Source organism: Falco rusticolus, chromosome 15 (assembly GCF_015220075.1).
Source record: "Falco rusticolus isolate bFalRus1 chromosome 15, bFalRus1.pri, whole genome shotgun sequence".
Classification (NCBI taxonomy): Eukaryota; Metazoa; Chordata; class Aves; order Falconiformes; family Falconidae; genus Falco; species Falco rusticolus.
The window spans coordinates 11845086-11862119 of record NC_051201.1 but is presented as its reverse complement, the minus strand read 5'-3'; the positions used below and the strand labels follow the sequence as shown (position 1 = coordinate 11862119).

The 17034-nt window shown below is 45.6% G+C and overlaps 1 protein-coding gene across 3 annotated transcripts in view; it reads right to left on the bottom strand.

The window, feature by feature from the left end:
- The window catches only part of SLC7A10 (solute carrier family 7 member 10), a 42411-nt gene that overhangs the window by 12797 nt on the left and 12580 nt on the right, over positions 1-17034 (bottom strand). For 2 of the 3 annotated variants that reach the window (XM_037409532.1, XM_037409533.1), the window contains exon 2: positions 4166-4370. In XM_037409532.1, coding sequence (XP_037265429.1) covers positions 4166-4370 — 205 coding nt within the window. Of the gene's footprint in view, positions 1-695; positions 847-4165; positions 4371-17034 lie in introns of those variants that run through there. The other variant, XM_037409534.1, reaches the window with a different exon arrangement.

Below are 17034 nucleotides of genomic sequence, written 5' to 3'. Positions count from 1 at the left end.
TTTGCCCTGCTCTTCAAATGGACAGCAGGGGAATTACTGCCCCGAGGGCTGAGCTGTGGCACTGAGGGTGCCAGGAGCTGAACCCTATTTGATCATCTTTCACAGTTACTCAGTAATTTACAGCGCTGCAAGAGCCTGAGAAGTTAAATCTTCTCTTGTTGCTGACTAAGAATCCATCAGACCTTTAGAAACAGGCTTGAGACAGCTGAATGTAGATAAAAAAGGAAGATCTAGCTGCTCTTGTGATTCCCCCCCTCCCTTAGGTTATGTCTTGTCTTCTTTTCTGAACACTGGAGTTTGCATGGGAGATCTGAGCTCCTGCATATGCTGATGGCGAAGAGGCTGGTAAAATAACCTCCCAGCCTGTATTCTGAGCAAACCATGCTGGTGTGTAACAGGTGTCAATAGCTGCTAGCTGGATGGCCTCTGCTGGTGGGGTTTTTCTGTTGCTGAGTCTGATCCAAAGTCCATTGAAGTTAATGTCTATCCTCCCATCGATGTGCATGTGCATTAGATTCCACATCCCCCCCCCTCCCCCCCCCGCCCGCCTTCATGTTAGAAACATGCTGGAATAAGTGACAGTCTGTGGTGGCACATGCTGCTTTTGGGAAGGTGTGGATTCATGTGGAAGTGCTGGTCATCCTGGGGCCAAAACTGAGATTTTTGCGGATACCTTTGCATACTAATTTCCTCACCTGTGGAAAGAAATGAACAGCATGGTTTGATCTGGGTCTCTAATAGTCTAATGGTCTTGGTGAAATTGGTTCTCAAACATGTATTTGGGGTGTGCCTGTACTCCCAAGAGGCTCTCACGTTGGATATAAAATATCATGGAGTCAAAGCAGCCTGTGAAAATAGAAAATTAGAGTGTACCCTACTTTTGTCATTAACAAAAGAAAACAGTTTGAAATAGATGCTGCAGTACAGATCACCTTATCCCAGGAAAAGCTGAGCTGGTTTAAGAAAGTTGGAGCTAGTTTGAATGTTGTTAATGTTATCCTACCTTGCTGAAACAATTGCTGCCTTTGGAACCTCAGATTATTGTAGCAACAACAAAAAGGAAACATTCAAGTACATTTGAAGCATGTTTTACTTGCAGTTTGGAGTGACACTTATCAAAGCTTTGGCTTCATGCTCTCTGCTGATTTCAATACTATAGATTTTTAGTAAGGATGTATGTCCGGTCATCAGTCACTGCTGGTGAAGCAGCTGTGTTGCAACATTATTGCTGAACATTCCAAAAGAAGTTGTATTTATCAGAAATAAACTAGTGGGCTGAATGTATTGCCTTCTGCAAGAATAAGTATTAAGCCTATTATTTATTATTTTGGCCAATGTTGTTTTTATGACCTGTACAGACATGCAAGCCCATATGCGTGTGAGATGAGCTGTGCTCGGACGGCTCCAGCAGCACGGGATGTGATGCATTCCAACAGTTAGTGTACTCTATACAAATGCTATTTAAAACCAAGCTGATTTCTAAATGAGGATGAAAGCAGGAGGTCTGCTCTCTTAGTACCAGACCAGAGTGCAGTGCCACAGGAGCCCTGCCTGGCCGGAGCTGCCAGGCAGTGTCCCTTCTGCAGGGTCATCTGCTGAGTTTTGCCATCACCGCTGCCCTCAGCAGCATCGCATGCACTGCCCTGCAGCTGTCCTCAGCCTTGGAGCGGGGCCGCTGCTCTGCAGCCAGAGCTTCTGCCAGCTCAGGACACAGCCCTGTCCTGCCTCTCTCTTTTATTCCATCCACCTTCTTACAGCACACCTAGCAGTGTTACAATTTATTATTTTTTATTTATTTACGCAACCAACTACCAATACTGCTAGACACAGAAGCTGGGGCACGTAGTGCTCCAGTGGCTGTTATGAACAAATAGTACTTCTCTGTTCCTATGCAGGAAAACATAATAAACAGGGAGGATTTGGGGGCTAGGGAAAAGGTAACAGAAGTGAAGAGGAGATCTCATGGCCTGGATGGGTACAGCACGTGCTCCTGTAATAAACCTCTTCATATGAACAGACCAAAGCATCCAGATTTGCCATCGGGAAAATTCTTTGGCAGGTGCGCTAAAGCCTTGTGTGCTGAATTTGATGTTCTTTGCTGTAGAAGGATTAAATCAGAAGAGAAAACTGAATTTTTGGAGGAGCAGTGTTCTTTTCCTCAGGGGAGGCGCAGTGCCAGCTCCTGCCAGGCCCCTTTCAGCTCAGAGCCCCACGTGCCAGGGGCCAGCAGGGGAATGGGAACTTCCAAAGGGGAAAACTGAAGGTGCTTGCGAGGGTTCCCTAAAGCTGCAGGCTCAGCGAAGTGCAGCAGGGTGCATTCCCAGCCTGGATTTACTGGAAAACATGACTGAGCCCCCCTTTTTACACCAAAACCTACCCAGAGACTTCTTGCCTAAGGCAACCCTTTGTCATACTTAGAACACTGTTTATTTCCTTTGTGAGAAAATGTGAAGTCTCTTTGCAAAGCAAGAATAGGAGCAGTGCTTCCCTTTAGGTGACAAGGTTGCTTTTTTGATATTGCCTGTACATCGCAAGCCCGGACACCAAACAAGCTGCTGCCAGCGCAGGGAGCTCCCTGCCTGGGGGGTGGGAGCGCTGTGTGTGCCCCGGTAAGTGGTGGGCAGCGATCAGTCAATGGGCGCGTGGTTTGCTGCAGCGACCGCGTAGCCCGGTGCTGCTGATGCCGTGCGAATTCCCTGAACACAGCAGAGTGAGCTGAGGAACAGCTAAAGCCGGGTTTAGTTGTACTTGATTTCTAATTACTTTCTTTCTCTCCCCTAGAAAGCATAATTCTTTTGGTTTTGTGAAACTGGCGGTTTCTGGCCTCCCTCACAGTGATATTCCTGAGATAGCACTTGTGACTGCTTGTGCAGTTTTATGCTTTTTCATTTTCATGGTCTGTGCTTGCAGACCCTCTTCCCAGGACTAGGCGATGGGGGAAGCTGCTGCCTGCCTGCCGCAGCACCCCAGGAGGGCAGGGGCTTTGCTGTGCGGCTCCTGCCCCCGTAAGAGAGCAAACCTCGGTGAAGACAAGTGGAGATTTTGGTTAACCAAGCCAATGCTGTTGTCACCTCAATCCGTGCTACCACGCCAGTGTAATTCTCTATGCAAAGTGGGACAGTGTTCAGAGGAGCAGTTCCTCTGACTGAAGAAACAGGGACTTCCATGAGAACTAGTACAAGCAACGGCTTAATTCTGACAAGCATCAGAAAACGACCTTGTCACCTAGTGTGCATTCAGATGCTGGCTGTGCCCTGTGCCTGGGTGGCACGAAGCTGAGGCAGGCAGGAGCAAGAGGACAGCCCATGGGACAGGGTGACAGCCTGTCCATGTTACACCTGTGCTGGTTGACTCTAGCTCAGCAGCCAGCTCAACTGCTATGAGCTCCTTTTCCACCTCAAATGAGAAGGAATATGCTTTTCTTTTTTTTTTTTCCTCCTTCTTGTTCTAATTTGTAGTTATGGTGCCTATTTTTCACAAATAAAACAGCAACATGTGGCATGGCCTCTTTACTTGCAAATGAGTGAGCTGGCCAGAAAGTCTCATTGCTTCTCTAGTAAGCTGTGAGTACAGACTGAAGGTTTAATTTTTCTTGTAGAATACACAAAAAAGTACATAGTCAAATAGAAATTATGACCTCTTCTCACTTGTCCCTTCCTCCCTTAGCCACACTACTCTGTTAGTGGTATTTGCAAAGAGAAATCACTCCCAGAGCTAGCATTTCCCCCTCCTTGTATTTACAATGCTTGTTACTCTGTGCAGTTGCAGTAAACGAAGCAGTGCTGCAAGCAGCTTTGGTTTACAGTAAGTAGCTCCAGCCCGGCTGCCCTGACAGGTGAAGCTCCTCAGTGCAAGGTACTGATCAGGGCTGGCACACGGGAATGTTACTTGGACACAGCATCGTTTGCAGCATTGTTCTTTCCTGCCACAGACCCCACTGAGTCAGAGGGGGAAGGGAAAGCAGCCGTCGCCTTCTCTCGGAAGGCAGCACCGGGAGCTCTGCGTAGGGGCGATTTGGTATTTCTAATGAGAACAGAAAGAATGATTTTGCAAAAGCATTTTATTGACAAATGTTCCCTGTCTCTTCCAAGTCAGGTATCTTTTTCACACAAAATACTTCATGTGAATGTGTTTTCAAATTACTTTATAGAGATAGGGTACTTACCCAGCTAACCCACCAAAAATCTCTGTGACGTAGGAATAATCCCCTCCCGACTTGGGGATAGTGACTCCCAGTTCAGCGTAACATAGCGAGCCAAGGGCAGCCACCCCGCCGCCAAGCACCCAAATAATGAGAGCGAGTCCCACCGAGCCGGCGTGCTCCAAAACTCCTTTTGGCGAAATAAAGATCCCAGAACCGATGATATTACCTGGAAAGGACAAAAGGTTTGCAGTGAGGTAAAAGTGGGAAACATACTTTTTCTTTTCTTTTTTTAATTAAAAAACCTAGGCAAACTCACCCACAGACCCCACCCAACCCCTCTCTTCCAGGTTTTGCATGATTGTGTTTTATCTGATCATGCCCTGGGCAAAGCCTTGCCACTTTCTTGCAGCCCAGGATGGTAAGCCCATGCTCAGCTCTGCTGAGACACGGTGAGACTCAGGAAAGCATCTGCGTTCGCAGCTAGTGGTTTTGTGGTGTGAGCTCACACAGCTTGCATGACTGTCTCCTGTGACCTGCCGTGCCCAAGTATTTCATCAAAAGGACTTCTCAGAAGCAACTTTGTAATGAAGATTTTTCATCTCCTCCTGCGAGGAATCTAAACAAGTTAAGGCCCATCTTCAAGGGGGCTGGGAGGTCAAAAAAGATGATGTAGAATTAGCTGTAATGTGGGGGCCAAGGGGTACTCTTGCCACCAGGGGAGATCATTGATTGTGCTTCAAAAAATCATCTCAAAGTCTGAAATATAGAAACCCATTAACATTTTATATTTGCAATAACTGTGCCACTTAGTCATCACCCATAGATTTTAAAGGGAGATTGTGGGGTGACTGAAATATTGGACAATGAGGACTTTGTCCTGCTAATTTTGTTTGTTTAGCACGTGAGCCAAGGCAGTTCTGGGTGTAGAAAGGGTGCAGCTGGGATGGACAGCCACCAGGACCAAAAGCACTTTCTATGGATTAAAAAAAAAAAAAAAAAATCCAATGAGGGATGTAGATGTTATCAGAACTAGATCATACCAGAATAACAGTAAAATTAAATATAACTATCTCTTAGCTGAACTGGCACAGGGAGCCCTAAGCACTGCTACAGCATCAATCACGGCAGCTTGTGCTGAAGGAACAGGCTTTGATGCCGCTGAGTGGCACAGTATCATTCACAGCGCTAATAGATTTGTTCCAGGTCTTCCCTACTGGGAAGCTACATGGCTGGAGTGGAGTGGTGAAATCCTTCAAGAAGATAGATGAGGAGTTAACATATTGCTAAAGCATACTTAATACTTGATAAAATTTATGGGGCTTTTTGATCACGGTTTCTCCTGCTGGCTGAAGTGTTCAACATATTTAAAACAAACAAGCTTTTCTGGAAGACTGCTTGTGTCCTGTTCAAGAACTGTAACAAATCTTGAATTTAAGCTGAAAAGAAAATACCTGCCTTAGGAGTTTAAAAACTGTCTTGACAGTCTTTGGTACTGCTGTGCGCTGCAGTTGGAACAGTTATGCTCATGCATATGGAAGACGGCCTTAAGTTAGAAAGGACCCTTAAAAATGATCCACTACCTGCCAGCATAGATACCTGTGTATCTCTATTTTTTGCAGATCAATATACCTCAAAATACTGCAATTTTGGGAGGAGGTATTAGCCAGTGGTATTTTGGGGAGCATGCTGAACTTCGGACATACTGCTTCTCACCACAATAGAACTGTAGGGTTTAATTGCCTCTTTGGGATGGGACAATATTCCTCTTCGTCAACCCCAGTACTGAACAAACAGGAATCGTCTGAAGACAGAATAACATGTACATGCATCTCCTGGCTCCCCTCATTCCGTCTTCTCCTGCTCAGTGCTCTCTTGCACCTTAGCTCAGGTTTGCCGTTTTTGGCAGCAAACAGCAGATGCGTTACCCATCCTTTAGCAAGCTCTTGGCAAGAGCTTCCACCCCCGTGCTTTGTGTCACCTTTTCATTCCATGAGTACATGGAGAAAGGATAAAATCCGAACACAGCATGGCATCCCCTGAACTGGTAACAGATGAGCGATGTAGCAGATCTCCAAGCTGATGTGCAACATCACGGGGTGGTGCCTCTGCAGAGGTAGGCTGTGTGGGGCTGATGGGGTGACCCCCGAGCACCGCTGCGGCTTTTGCACTGGCGAGGGGGTGAGCTGCCTGCACCGGGCTTCCTGCACCTGCGCAGCCGCTTCGCTGTGATGGGCAGAACCGCCGGTGGGCTGGAAAGGGTGGTGAAATGGGGAGATAAGCAGCAGCAGCACCGTGGGAAGCAGTGTGATGGGGCCATGCTGTGATGGACCCGAGGAAGAGAGAGACTAGTCCCGGTGAGGCGTAACTGCAGAGATAAGGTGGTGGCGGCCGTCTGGCGCGGCAGTGATAAAGTGCAGTCTAAATGCACAGACAGGTAGTTGATGATGTTTTTTAAATGCTTGCACTTGGCAGCGTCAAAGCCCCGAATCTCTGTGCTTCGGGTTTCTGCCTGTAGGAAAGGGCATTGCTCATCCCCAGCTGCCCGGGTGATGGGCATCAAGGGGCAGCGGGACTTACTCAGACCCGGACTGCTGTAGGGAGGAGGTGTCCGTGGCGCTGCACGGCTTGGAGCGATGCCCTCCTGTTACGGCAAGGCTGCCATACGTGCCAGTGTGCGCTGAGCTGGAAAGAGCCAGTACTTTGTTTAAGGGGAATGCTTTCTGGGTGCAGCTACCTGACAGAGCAGGACAAGAAGGAACCAGCAGCCTTCTGGATGGTTATTTCACACAAACATTCACAGATTATTTTTGTTAAATTAAGTAGTTAATCATATTTTCAAAAATCTGATGTCCTTCATGAACGAATATACGATAACACAAAATTCTCTTCCAAACTCATTATGGATTTCCTATTATTTTGCTCTTGCAACATGTGCAAAAGCCCTACCAGCAGGAGTGGAAGTGCTACACCCCTTCCGACAACAAAATGTTCTGATGGAAACCTGCCATGAATGTGGTAAATGTGTCTGGGAAGTGCCTTTGCTTCACTTGGCGTAGGGCATGTTTAAAAATAGATATGGTGGAGATGCTGAAATGATCCAGGAGAATGAGATGTCAGAAACTGCCTGACGAGAAGCAGAGTTTTCAGGAGGTCTCATGTTCCTTAGTGAAAGTTCTTAGGCCAGAAGTCTTAGCAGTAAGGCAGGCACTTCACCTACAAAAAAGTATTTCAAAGCAAGCCTCTGTCAGCAGGAACTAGAGGGAATTTGGTGAGCAGCCCTGGGGCAAGAAAGGAATTGGCTGTGCAGTTCAGGGAGACTGTCATTCCTGTGCTCGCTGTCCCGAGGATAATTTCAGCTTTACTAGTGCTGCTACTCCTGACACTCACTGCACTTATTTTTTCTTTTAAGATGTGAAGAGCTGGAGAAAACTAATGAATTCTTGTAAATCGGCCACTTTCTGTGCTCCTCTGTGGCCTCTACTACAGTTTCTTGCTACAAAATTACCCCTTTGAACCAAAAGGAGACTAATGTTTGCATTTTGTATGTACATGCCACAGACATCTCTTAGGACTATAATACAGAATAGGCTGTCTAGAAATATATATATATATATATATATATATATATATATGTATTCCTGTTGGTAATATTGCAGCCTTACCCCTGCCTGGCAGGTATGAGCCAGTTACTGGAAGCTGTAAACAACAAACCAGTACTAAGTGATCACAGTAAAAGGCACCTCATCTAAAAATGCTAAATTTGAAGCTTCCTCCAGATCAAGCCTAAGGAAGTACTGATGCAGTCGCACGGCACAGTGGCTTGGGTAAGGCAGATACACACTTGTGTTGTGGTGCCGTGCACCCCAAGCCCACCACAAATGCTCGATGCCTTATGCCAGCCACAAAAGTGGAGGACAGAGAGAGGTGGAGACACAGGAAACAAGGCAAGTGAAGTGGTCCAAGCAGGGGAGAGTGGGATGATGAGCCTGAGTTTGTCTGTCTGCTGGCCCAAGCCTGCTCCCTTGGCATATTAAAATGTTTATGCCAGTAATTAAAAAAAAAAAAAAAAAAAAAAAATGTTTCTCAGCACACCAATGAGCCTTGGAAAGATAACCTGCAAAAATACTTACCTCTGGAACAAAATTCTCTTTCCACTCCAGTCAGTTGAGAGTTTGTGAAAGACATATTTGAGAGACTAGAATTTGACGAATTCTGTGAATTTATTTATTTATTTGCTTATTCACAATAACAATGGTCTGCGATGGGGCAAGGGGAAAGGTAGACTTCATAGCTATGCCCGCTTAATGTTAGAGAAAAACATTTTTGTTCTTAACTTGGAGAAACTGGCTCATAAAATTGTTCAAGAGCTGCTCGTTGGTGTGAAAAGGTGACCCTGGCAAGGACTGCCAGAGCCAGCAAGACCTTGGGCGATCTGCTCCCACACTCCCTAAGACCCCGGGTGCTCCCGCTGAGCTGCACAGCACTGCTGGATGTGTTACTTGACCGGAGAGGTGAAAAGACACAGCCATTTCTTTCTTTTTTTTTTTTTCAAATTCTTTTCTCCTCACCCACCCCTGTTTTTCTAGGATGTAGAAATCACTCTCAATAAATTAAAAAAAAAATTAAATACAACGACACTGAATGAGATCTTAGAAGTTATATATTGCAGGCTATTTTACCTGCCTTCTGTGTTTTGTAATTATTTTTTTTTAAGGCTTCATGGCTTAGATTTTGAGAATTTTCTAAAATAACTCACGAGGGTTAGGAACATAATTTTTTAACAAAAGCTGAGGCAGCCTTTTGTTAAATGTAATGGAGTAATACCACTTCAAGAGTTATTGTGAAAGGGGGAAAAAAGGCAACAAACACCTAGATATAAAAGATGACAAAATAACATGCTGTATATGGGAAAGTGCATACTGCGGCAACTGACTATGGTGAGACAATAGGATGCAGGTAATAAAAGAAAAAAATCCTGTAATATAGGAATTCATGTTTTTTAAAAAAAATTTTAAACACTGAACAAATCTTTTCCCAGCTGTACTCTGCATGCAGTGCTATAACCTGCTGCTGGGGAGTTTTATCCAAGACGAGCTGCGCTGTCCTCTGGGAGCCTGCCCTGGTTTCCCAATGCTTACAGCCCAAACGGCCGGGGCGGCTGTGACCCAGCGCGCTTGCGGTGCCACCGACCCGCTGGAGGTTGGACAAACCCACAACAGCTCTTGTAACACGGCAGCAAACAGGGTGTGAAGCGAGCCCAGCCTCTCCTATCAGCCACGCTCCATCCCCACGGACTCTGCGGCAGCGGGTCCCACAGCAGGGTTTTGCCTAAGAGGATGCCAGAACCCCCGTCCTTTCCAATTTCCGGTCCTTCATCTAATTACGTTTGGGATCTTTCGTGTTTGTAGTTTTTGGCGCTCAGACCTGGCCCTGGGATGGGTTTCCCAGAGCAGTCGCTCACACACGGTGTGCGGTTTTGTGCATAGGTCAGCACCTCGTGTAGAGCTAAACCATTCGGGCAGCGTGGTACCGACCCGCTGGTCAGGGCATGAGGCTTTGCCCAGAAATCCAGGGTTTCCAGTTCGCCTCTGGCTTTTGAACTGTGAGAGGGCGTTTGGGGTCAGGTTTTGACATTTTTCAATGTAACTACGGGAGCTGAAGCTCGTATTTTAAACAAAAGCTGAATTCTCATTACAAAACCCTATGAATTGCACTTTGAAGGAAAACACTAAATATCACCGCGCTTGTGAGAAAATAAAGTGACCTGGTAATAATTTGCGTATTCACTTAGCGTGCAAAATCCTTAGGGCATCTTTTATTTATCTGCAGCACAAAATCCACACGGACTGTAAAAATAATGGATCTTGCCGCCTGCTGAAAGTATTTAGTTCTTCAGGAATGGCCTTACTGACTGTATTTAAGAGAACATATTTCTGATAAAACTAAGCAATTTCCTGTGTGGTTAGCAAAGAAAAATATCACTCATGCCTTTTTACTGCTTGTGCATTTCTTTAAAGATCTGTTGCACGTCTGAAATTCTGAATGGGTCTGTAATATGAACTAGAAATTTGTCTAAGCAGCTCTTAGCCTTACAAAGTGAAATATTAACAACAAAGAAATTCTGCACCTTTTTTTTTGTTTTTGTTTTGACCACAGTCAGGTAAATCACTTTGTGACTAGATGTTCAGTGAAGGATTACAGCGGGCAACATTCCTAAAGAACTGTTGGTGAGCAAAAATCCTGCCAGGCTCTTGCTTTCATTAAGTGCTGTTTATTATCCTCAGAAGATGGTACTCCGAAGCTCAAAGCGGGTCACGTAGCACGGGGTGACACGTTGCAGGTAAAGATGGGGGGAGATGAGATGTTTGAAGGCAGGCAGCGCTGGCAGAGGGAAAGCCTGTGTTACCTGGGTGTCCTGCTTCCTTCAGCACCATTGCAGAGGTGCGTCCCACGTTTATTGAATCAGAGTAGGAACAGTAAGACAGAAGTCAAACGCAGTAGTCTGTATCGTCAAGGATTGTATCCCTAACTGTATATTGGGTGTTCGCTGCTACAGTCGTAACAGATGGTCTGAGTATGTCTCTGAGAATCTCAGCTACGAAAGGCAAGTCCAGCATCCTTTCTTAGTGCCGATGTGGGGAATGTAAGCCATTACTTGCCGCTTTTTTATGAAGCTGTAGAAAACGAGATTGTTGGTGGTTTTGTTTTTGTTTTTTGTTGTTTGTTTTTTTTTTTAAATGATGCGTTGGGGATACCAGCTTGGTTTGTTACAGCTTTCTTTTGCTATACTGGTATACTGTATCCTCAACAGCAGATAACAGACAGTTTTCACTGATAGCTGTGAACAGAAGAATAATCAAAAGTCTGCCCATCCTCTCAGGACTCCCACATGTCAGTAGACATTGTTCAGGCCAACAGGATGACAGTCCGTGTCACTGCTCAAAACAGCTCTCTTATAAACAAATGCTGGAGTTTTGCATACTGCCTGGGAATTGATAAATAAATAAATAAATCTTAATTGAATGTGAAATATCTCAAAAATCTCAAAAATGAAAGATTTGAGATTACTGTTTAACAACAACAAAAAAGCTTAGTCAAAAGGAACCGTGCTTTACAATTTGTTTACATCTAAATTAAATATGAGGTGGATTGCATCAATAATCTGAATCATATAGGTTGGAAAAGATGTTTGAGACCATCAAGTCCAACCATTAAATGGCGATGATGTAACTCATTGTGGATATTTATTTATATATTTATTTAGCAGAAAACTGCTAAACTGAGGGGCCTCCAGTCCAGCTAATTGTCAGTTACTAATTTGCTCTCAGGAGTTAAGCACTCCTAATTGAGGAAATTAGTGACTGATTTTGATTGCCACTGCCTGTTGGTGAGCCCAGGGCATGACACACCTACAAAACCAGCCAAGAAGTCCCATGCATAGCTCATCGCTTTGGTGCTAACCAGAAAACTTGTGGCAGCACAGGCAGTCCCAAGGGCTCTATTTATTTACAATAAATAAACTTGTCACCTTCTGCCCTAGCTGACCTCCGGCTCTGCCCTGAGCCATGCACCCACAGCGCCAGCAACGTGACGGCTGCTTGCACAAAAGCAATGCCGTGCACTTAATGGGATGGATGGGCACAAAGTGCTGCTCAGCCTTTGCCCGGCTCCTCTCCAGCTTATTAACAGAAGTGTAGCATTTAATACAACAGATTAGAAGTGCACACACACACACACACCCCCAAATACAAAGAGAAAATGATGTTCTGAATCGACAAAGCAGTCAGGCCAAAAAATTACTAAACTATAGGGACTCTGCTGAATTAAAACCAGCAAACTCTCTAAGTGAGTTTTCTTAAGTTCTAGTCAAGCATGAATTTAGGCTGTGTGGCAGTGTTTTAGATATTTCACGCAATGGCCTTGAATTTCTTTGCTTTTAAATAGCATTCAGAAAACTTTTAATGAAGAAAGGATGAGGAATAAAAGAATCTATAGAGCTTGGCATTAAAATAATAGCCATTTAACTTCATATGTGAGTAAAAAATGAAAGTACTGTACCAGTGGAAAATGAATTATGGCTCTTCAGCTAATAAGCTTGCAAAAGTAAAACTGAGAAATGGCTATAAAAGTAACAGTGATAATTTAATGTCTATGGGGATTGGTGTTTAACAAAATTCTTAAAATCTGACTTCAGTTCAAATATTTATGTTAAAATTCCTAGCAAGTAAGAACATGACCAGTCATTATAAACTGCAGTTCCAGCATTCCAAGCGGATTTTGCTGGGTTAAGAATTTATAATCTGATTACGCTACACCCAGCTTTTACGTAGCCTGATTTTAAAAATCTTTAGATACTGACAAAAGTAATTTCTGTAACTTGTCATAGATTTATAAAGAAGATATTTGCCTTTTGAGCACTAAAACACAGGTGTAGTTCATGAGGACTTGAAGAACCAAGTTTTTCTAACAAGGTTTGGGCAGAACAGAAAACTGAGTAAAGGAAATATTTCAGGTGTAACCTCACCGATGCTACCTGCTGTGGTAGCACGGAGGGTGTGATAGTTTTAGTACCAGGGTTCGGTTTTGCTATTGCATGCGGTGCTATGGAGATTTGCCAGTCATTTTAATATTTTTATATTTATATTTCAATATTTATATAGTAAAATGTAGTACCTACACATTACAATGAGCCGCAGCATCCCCAGAAGGATGCTTGCCGTTTATCGTATTGCCTTTTCCCGGGTGGAATAGTTACTAAGCCAGGCTCAAATGCCTGCGCAACTGCCTCACTCGAGGAAAACAAACCCAACGGCGTTACGGACCGGCAGGAGCCGGGGGCGGGCAGCCCCTGCCGGGCCCGCGGGGTGGCGCCCCCTGCGGGGCACGGCAGGGCACGGCACGGCGCGGCTCGGCCCCCGCTCAGTGGCCGGGCCAGGCGGAGCCGAGCAGCGCCGCCCGCTGGGACCCGCCGGGGACCCAACGCGCCTCGGCCGTGGCTGAGCGGGAGCTGCGGGGCGCAGTCTGCTCTCCCCCTGCCCCTGGGGGCTTTGCCGCTTTCCCCGGTGCCACCGGCATCCGCCTGTTGGCAAGACGATGGCGTGTAGCTTTCCCTGACAGACAAGCACCTCTGCTTTCTTGTCTTCGGTGTTTTAAGAAAGTGTAAGACCGATTACCCTGCAAAGGGCACCGATGAGCGGAACTAGCAAACCGATACTACTTGTACGTGACGGCTGCTTTCAGGGGTGCTAGACAGCTGGGCTGCAATTAAATGAATTTAATTGCAGCTGGGCTGCAATTAATGAAAGATTCACCATCTGGAGAAGAGCAATCAAACCAAATTTGTGAGAACTGCTATCCTCAGTCTTCCCCGGGCCTTTAATATACCTGGAGCTATTTGAATAGCTCTTTAAAAGTAGTAAGCTGCACTTTTAGCTCTGGCTTAAGGCGTAAACTGTTGGTTTGGAATCACTTTCCACCAGCAGCGGAAAGCAGCGCTGCAAAACCTGCACGGTGCATTTACGGGGCTGCAGTACCCTGCTGTTCGGCTGAAGCCTGCTGTGGCAAATACAAGGCTGAACATGCTCAGACCATTGGGAGCCCAGCCTCCACCAAGGCACCCAACAGCTTAAAACCAGAGAACGTGCCCGTTTAAAATTCCTGCCTTTCTGAAAGGGGATGCTCTTTTACCTTCTTTTTTGTAAAATTAGTAATAATATGTCAATTGCTTTTCTTCTCCAGCAGAAGGCTCACCAAGAGAAATTTCATCAAGAAAACTTTTAAGCCACTGGTTTGCTAACATGATCATCACAAAATAACCCGCTGGTTGAATAGCATTCAAAGGAGGTTAAGATAGCAGGTGCTGACTGTACTTGTAGGAAGAGCACACTGGTATGGTAAAGACCTCTAGGCTGTGGGATATTATCACCATAGTGCTTAGAGTCAAATGCAAATGCTTCCTTAACCAAAACCAGCACTGGGAACTCTGATCCCATTCTGTGGCTTGCAAGCATCACGCTCTCCTGAGCACACACGTGGGCATATACTGGGTACGACAGATTAATTGACAAATCTGCGCGTTCGGAATTGCAGAGCCCAGCTGGGCACCTGGAAGGAGACATGGCTGTCCCCACCCGTCATTGCTGGTCCTCACCTGTGGAATGCCTCTCCACGCTAGAGGCCAAACATTTAGATGATGTCTGCAGAGGCCAGACTGGCACTAAGGTCGATAAAAGTCCAGGAGATGCTGGGGATCAGGCCTTTTAGGAACATGTAAATAATAAAGGAGAAGACGGACGTCTGCTGGTGCGTGGTTTTATTCTGTTTTATTTGCGTAATGCTGCTGCAATGTGTTTATATCAAAGGAGAAGTTAAAGCCTGTATGATAGGATTTTTGTTGTTGTTCTAAATTGAGAACTCCTTTTATTCTGCTAATCCTTTCACCGGCTGCAGGCTCTGTCTGCTCTTTTCAGGCACACAGTCCGCTGCTTTATTTCCTGCTCCTCTGTTCTGACTCTTGTACTTGGTCTGATTTCTCTACTTCCTTAACTTCTGACTTGTTCTCCTCTTCTCTTGCCAGTGTTGGGATACGTGGGCTGCATTTCATTAGCATGGAGTGCAAACCTCAGCCTTCCGTGCCTTTCACTATACGCTGCAACTATAAGGCAGAAATATTCGGAAAAGCCTTCTTCTCCTAGGGCCTAGATGGCATTTTCCTTGGAATATTCTCCAAGGAGTAACACTGAGCGAGCTCCAGCACAATGCCACACTGAAAGCAGCCAGTGCGGCAGTAGGGCTGTGTTCGGGCAGGGATTGCTACCAGCCACCTTTGCTGAGCTTCACATTGCACCTTCCTTTTCCTGCCTTCCCTGACATCAGGGACCTCGAGCAGGGTTTACGGCAGGGCAGTGCTGTCAGGTGAAGATGAAAGGGTCCCAACAGAGAGGTGTGAAGCAGTCCTTTCTGGTGGTTCCCACTGCATCACCAGTGGCAGTGGTGCAGGAGGCTGTGTGGAACAGGGGCTCCAACCACCCCCTTGGCTGTGGCCCTTTGGCATATAAAGGGGCTGCTGTGACCCTCGAAGCACAGCACTCCTGGGGTGGTAGAGAAGGCTTCAACCTTTCCACTAGTTTTCAAAGAGAAACTGAAATCCCAGCCTACCTTGCTGCTGCCAGAGGGACGTGGAGGAGACCCCTCTAATGCTCCTAAAATGCCTAGGCTGCCCTGGTTAGTGCAGCACTGCACATTGCTCTCTATAAATAGTGCAACTTTATGCTGTATTAGCCCTTGTTATCTGTCCAGCATCTGTTTTTTGTGCTCTCTGGACCGTAATATCCTGACTTGGAATTTTACCTCTGAACAGCAGAAATGTGTCATTAAATCCCCTGATGGAGAAATTGGCAGTTCCTAATGCCCTGCTCTGCATGCACGCAGGAGGAGGTGAGGGTCTTCTCTAAGACACTGCATGACTGATTATGACCAGACAAATCCTGATTTTAAGGAAAGCAACTGATAGCAGAGCAAGGTTCCCCCTGTAGTGATTTAAGAGGCAGATGCCAGCCCACGCAGCTGATTTAGTGTTTGTCCCTTGGCTGAGAAATCCCACAGGTGACAGCTGTGCCTCTGGGATGGCTCTCATGGTGCCCTCTGCACCTACAATGATTTTCATTATTTATCAAGAAGGAAAGCAATTACAAAATGCTGCTGTCAAGCTCACCAACTGAGCTTTAGCAACAGCCAAGGAGTTCAGCTGTGTTGGGGAGTGCTGTGGGTCAGACAAGGACAGGACAACAGACGCAGCTTTTTGCCAGCCCAGGCTCTTCAGCTGTACTCATGCCAATGGCAGGGACCCTCGCACCATCTTTGAAGCATAATTTGTTTTGTGGAAAATGCTGTGGTGTTTTTTTTTTTTATTTTCTTTTTTTTTCTCCCCCTAGCTCTATTCTTGCTTCCTGTGACTGAGCACAGCAAACATTACTTGAAGAGTCTGGAAAATTTAGCAGCAACTTGCCCAGTGGGAAAGCCTCTTCCTGTCCGTTCCTGAAAGCTGTCAGTCCTCATGGTAGTATCACCACTTGCCTAATTAGAAAGATGAAATAAAATAGCAGTATGCAATTCCAGAAGTTATGCAGTACGCTACTACAGGTGCACAGAAAGATCTTTTTTGTTAGCTGAGTCTAGGCTCTAGCAGAAGAACCCAGCCTGGAAGCTGGCATCACCTCTCTGACCCCCACCCTGTTCCGCAGCCACTGCGGCACCTCCCTGCTTACCTTGCACAGCATCACTCTGCAGTTTTTTGCTGGGAAAAATGTTCCTCCTTGCAAACTAAAAGCTTCGTTTGGATGCGTTGGTGACCTTTCAACCCTCAGCTGTGACTACCAAGAACCCATGTGTGTTCCATGTTTGCCCCAGGGCTGTGCAACAGCAAAGGGACACAGGGACAAAGACTCATGGGGCAGCATTACAGGAGTGAGCAGGTCTGGAGAAAAGACACAGCTTGAACTGATCTGCTTGACTGTAAATAAGGTGAAATTAATTTCTTAATTAAGGAGCATTAATTCCTGCTCTTGCCTCTGATCTTCTCTCAGATTATTGGAGTTTATGCCTTCTGCTCTGACCCCACAAAGATGGGTCCTGCAAAAATGTGCTCAAACTTAGGTCAGTTGGTGGATTTTTGGACCATGCTTCTGTAGATTCTGCAAACCTGTGACATTATAACCTGAAGGGGTATAATGGGAATTTAAGTATGTTAAACTTTTAAGGTAAAGCTCTGTCTTCAATATTGTTCTGAACAGTAAAGGGGTTAAACACAGTGCCTTCCTGAATTGAAATTCCAGGCAATAAATATTTAAAACAAAGCAATATGAAAATAGCAGTAACAAGCTAACCAAATA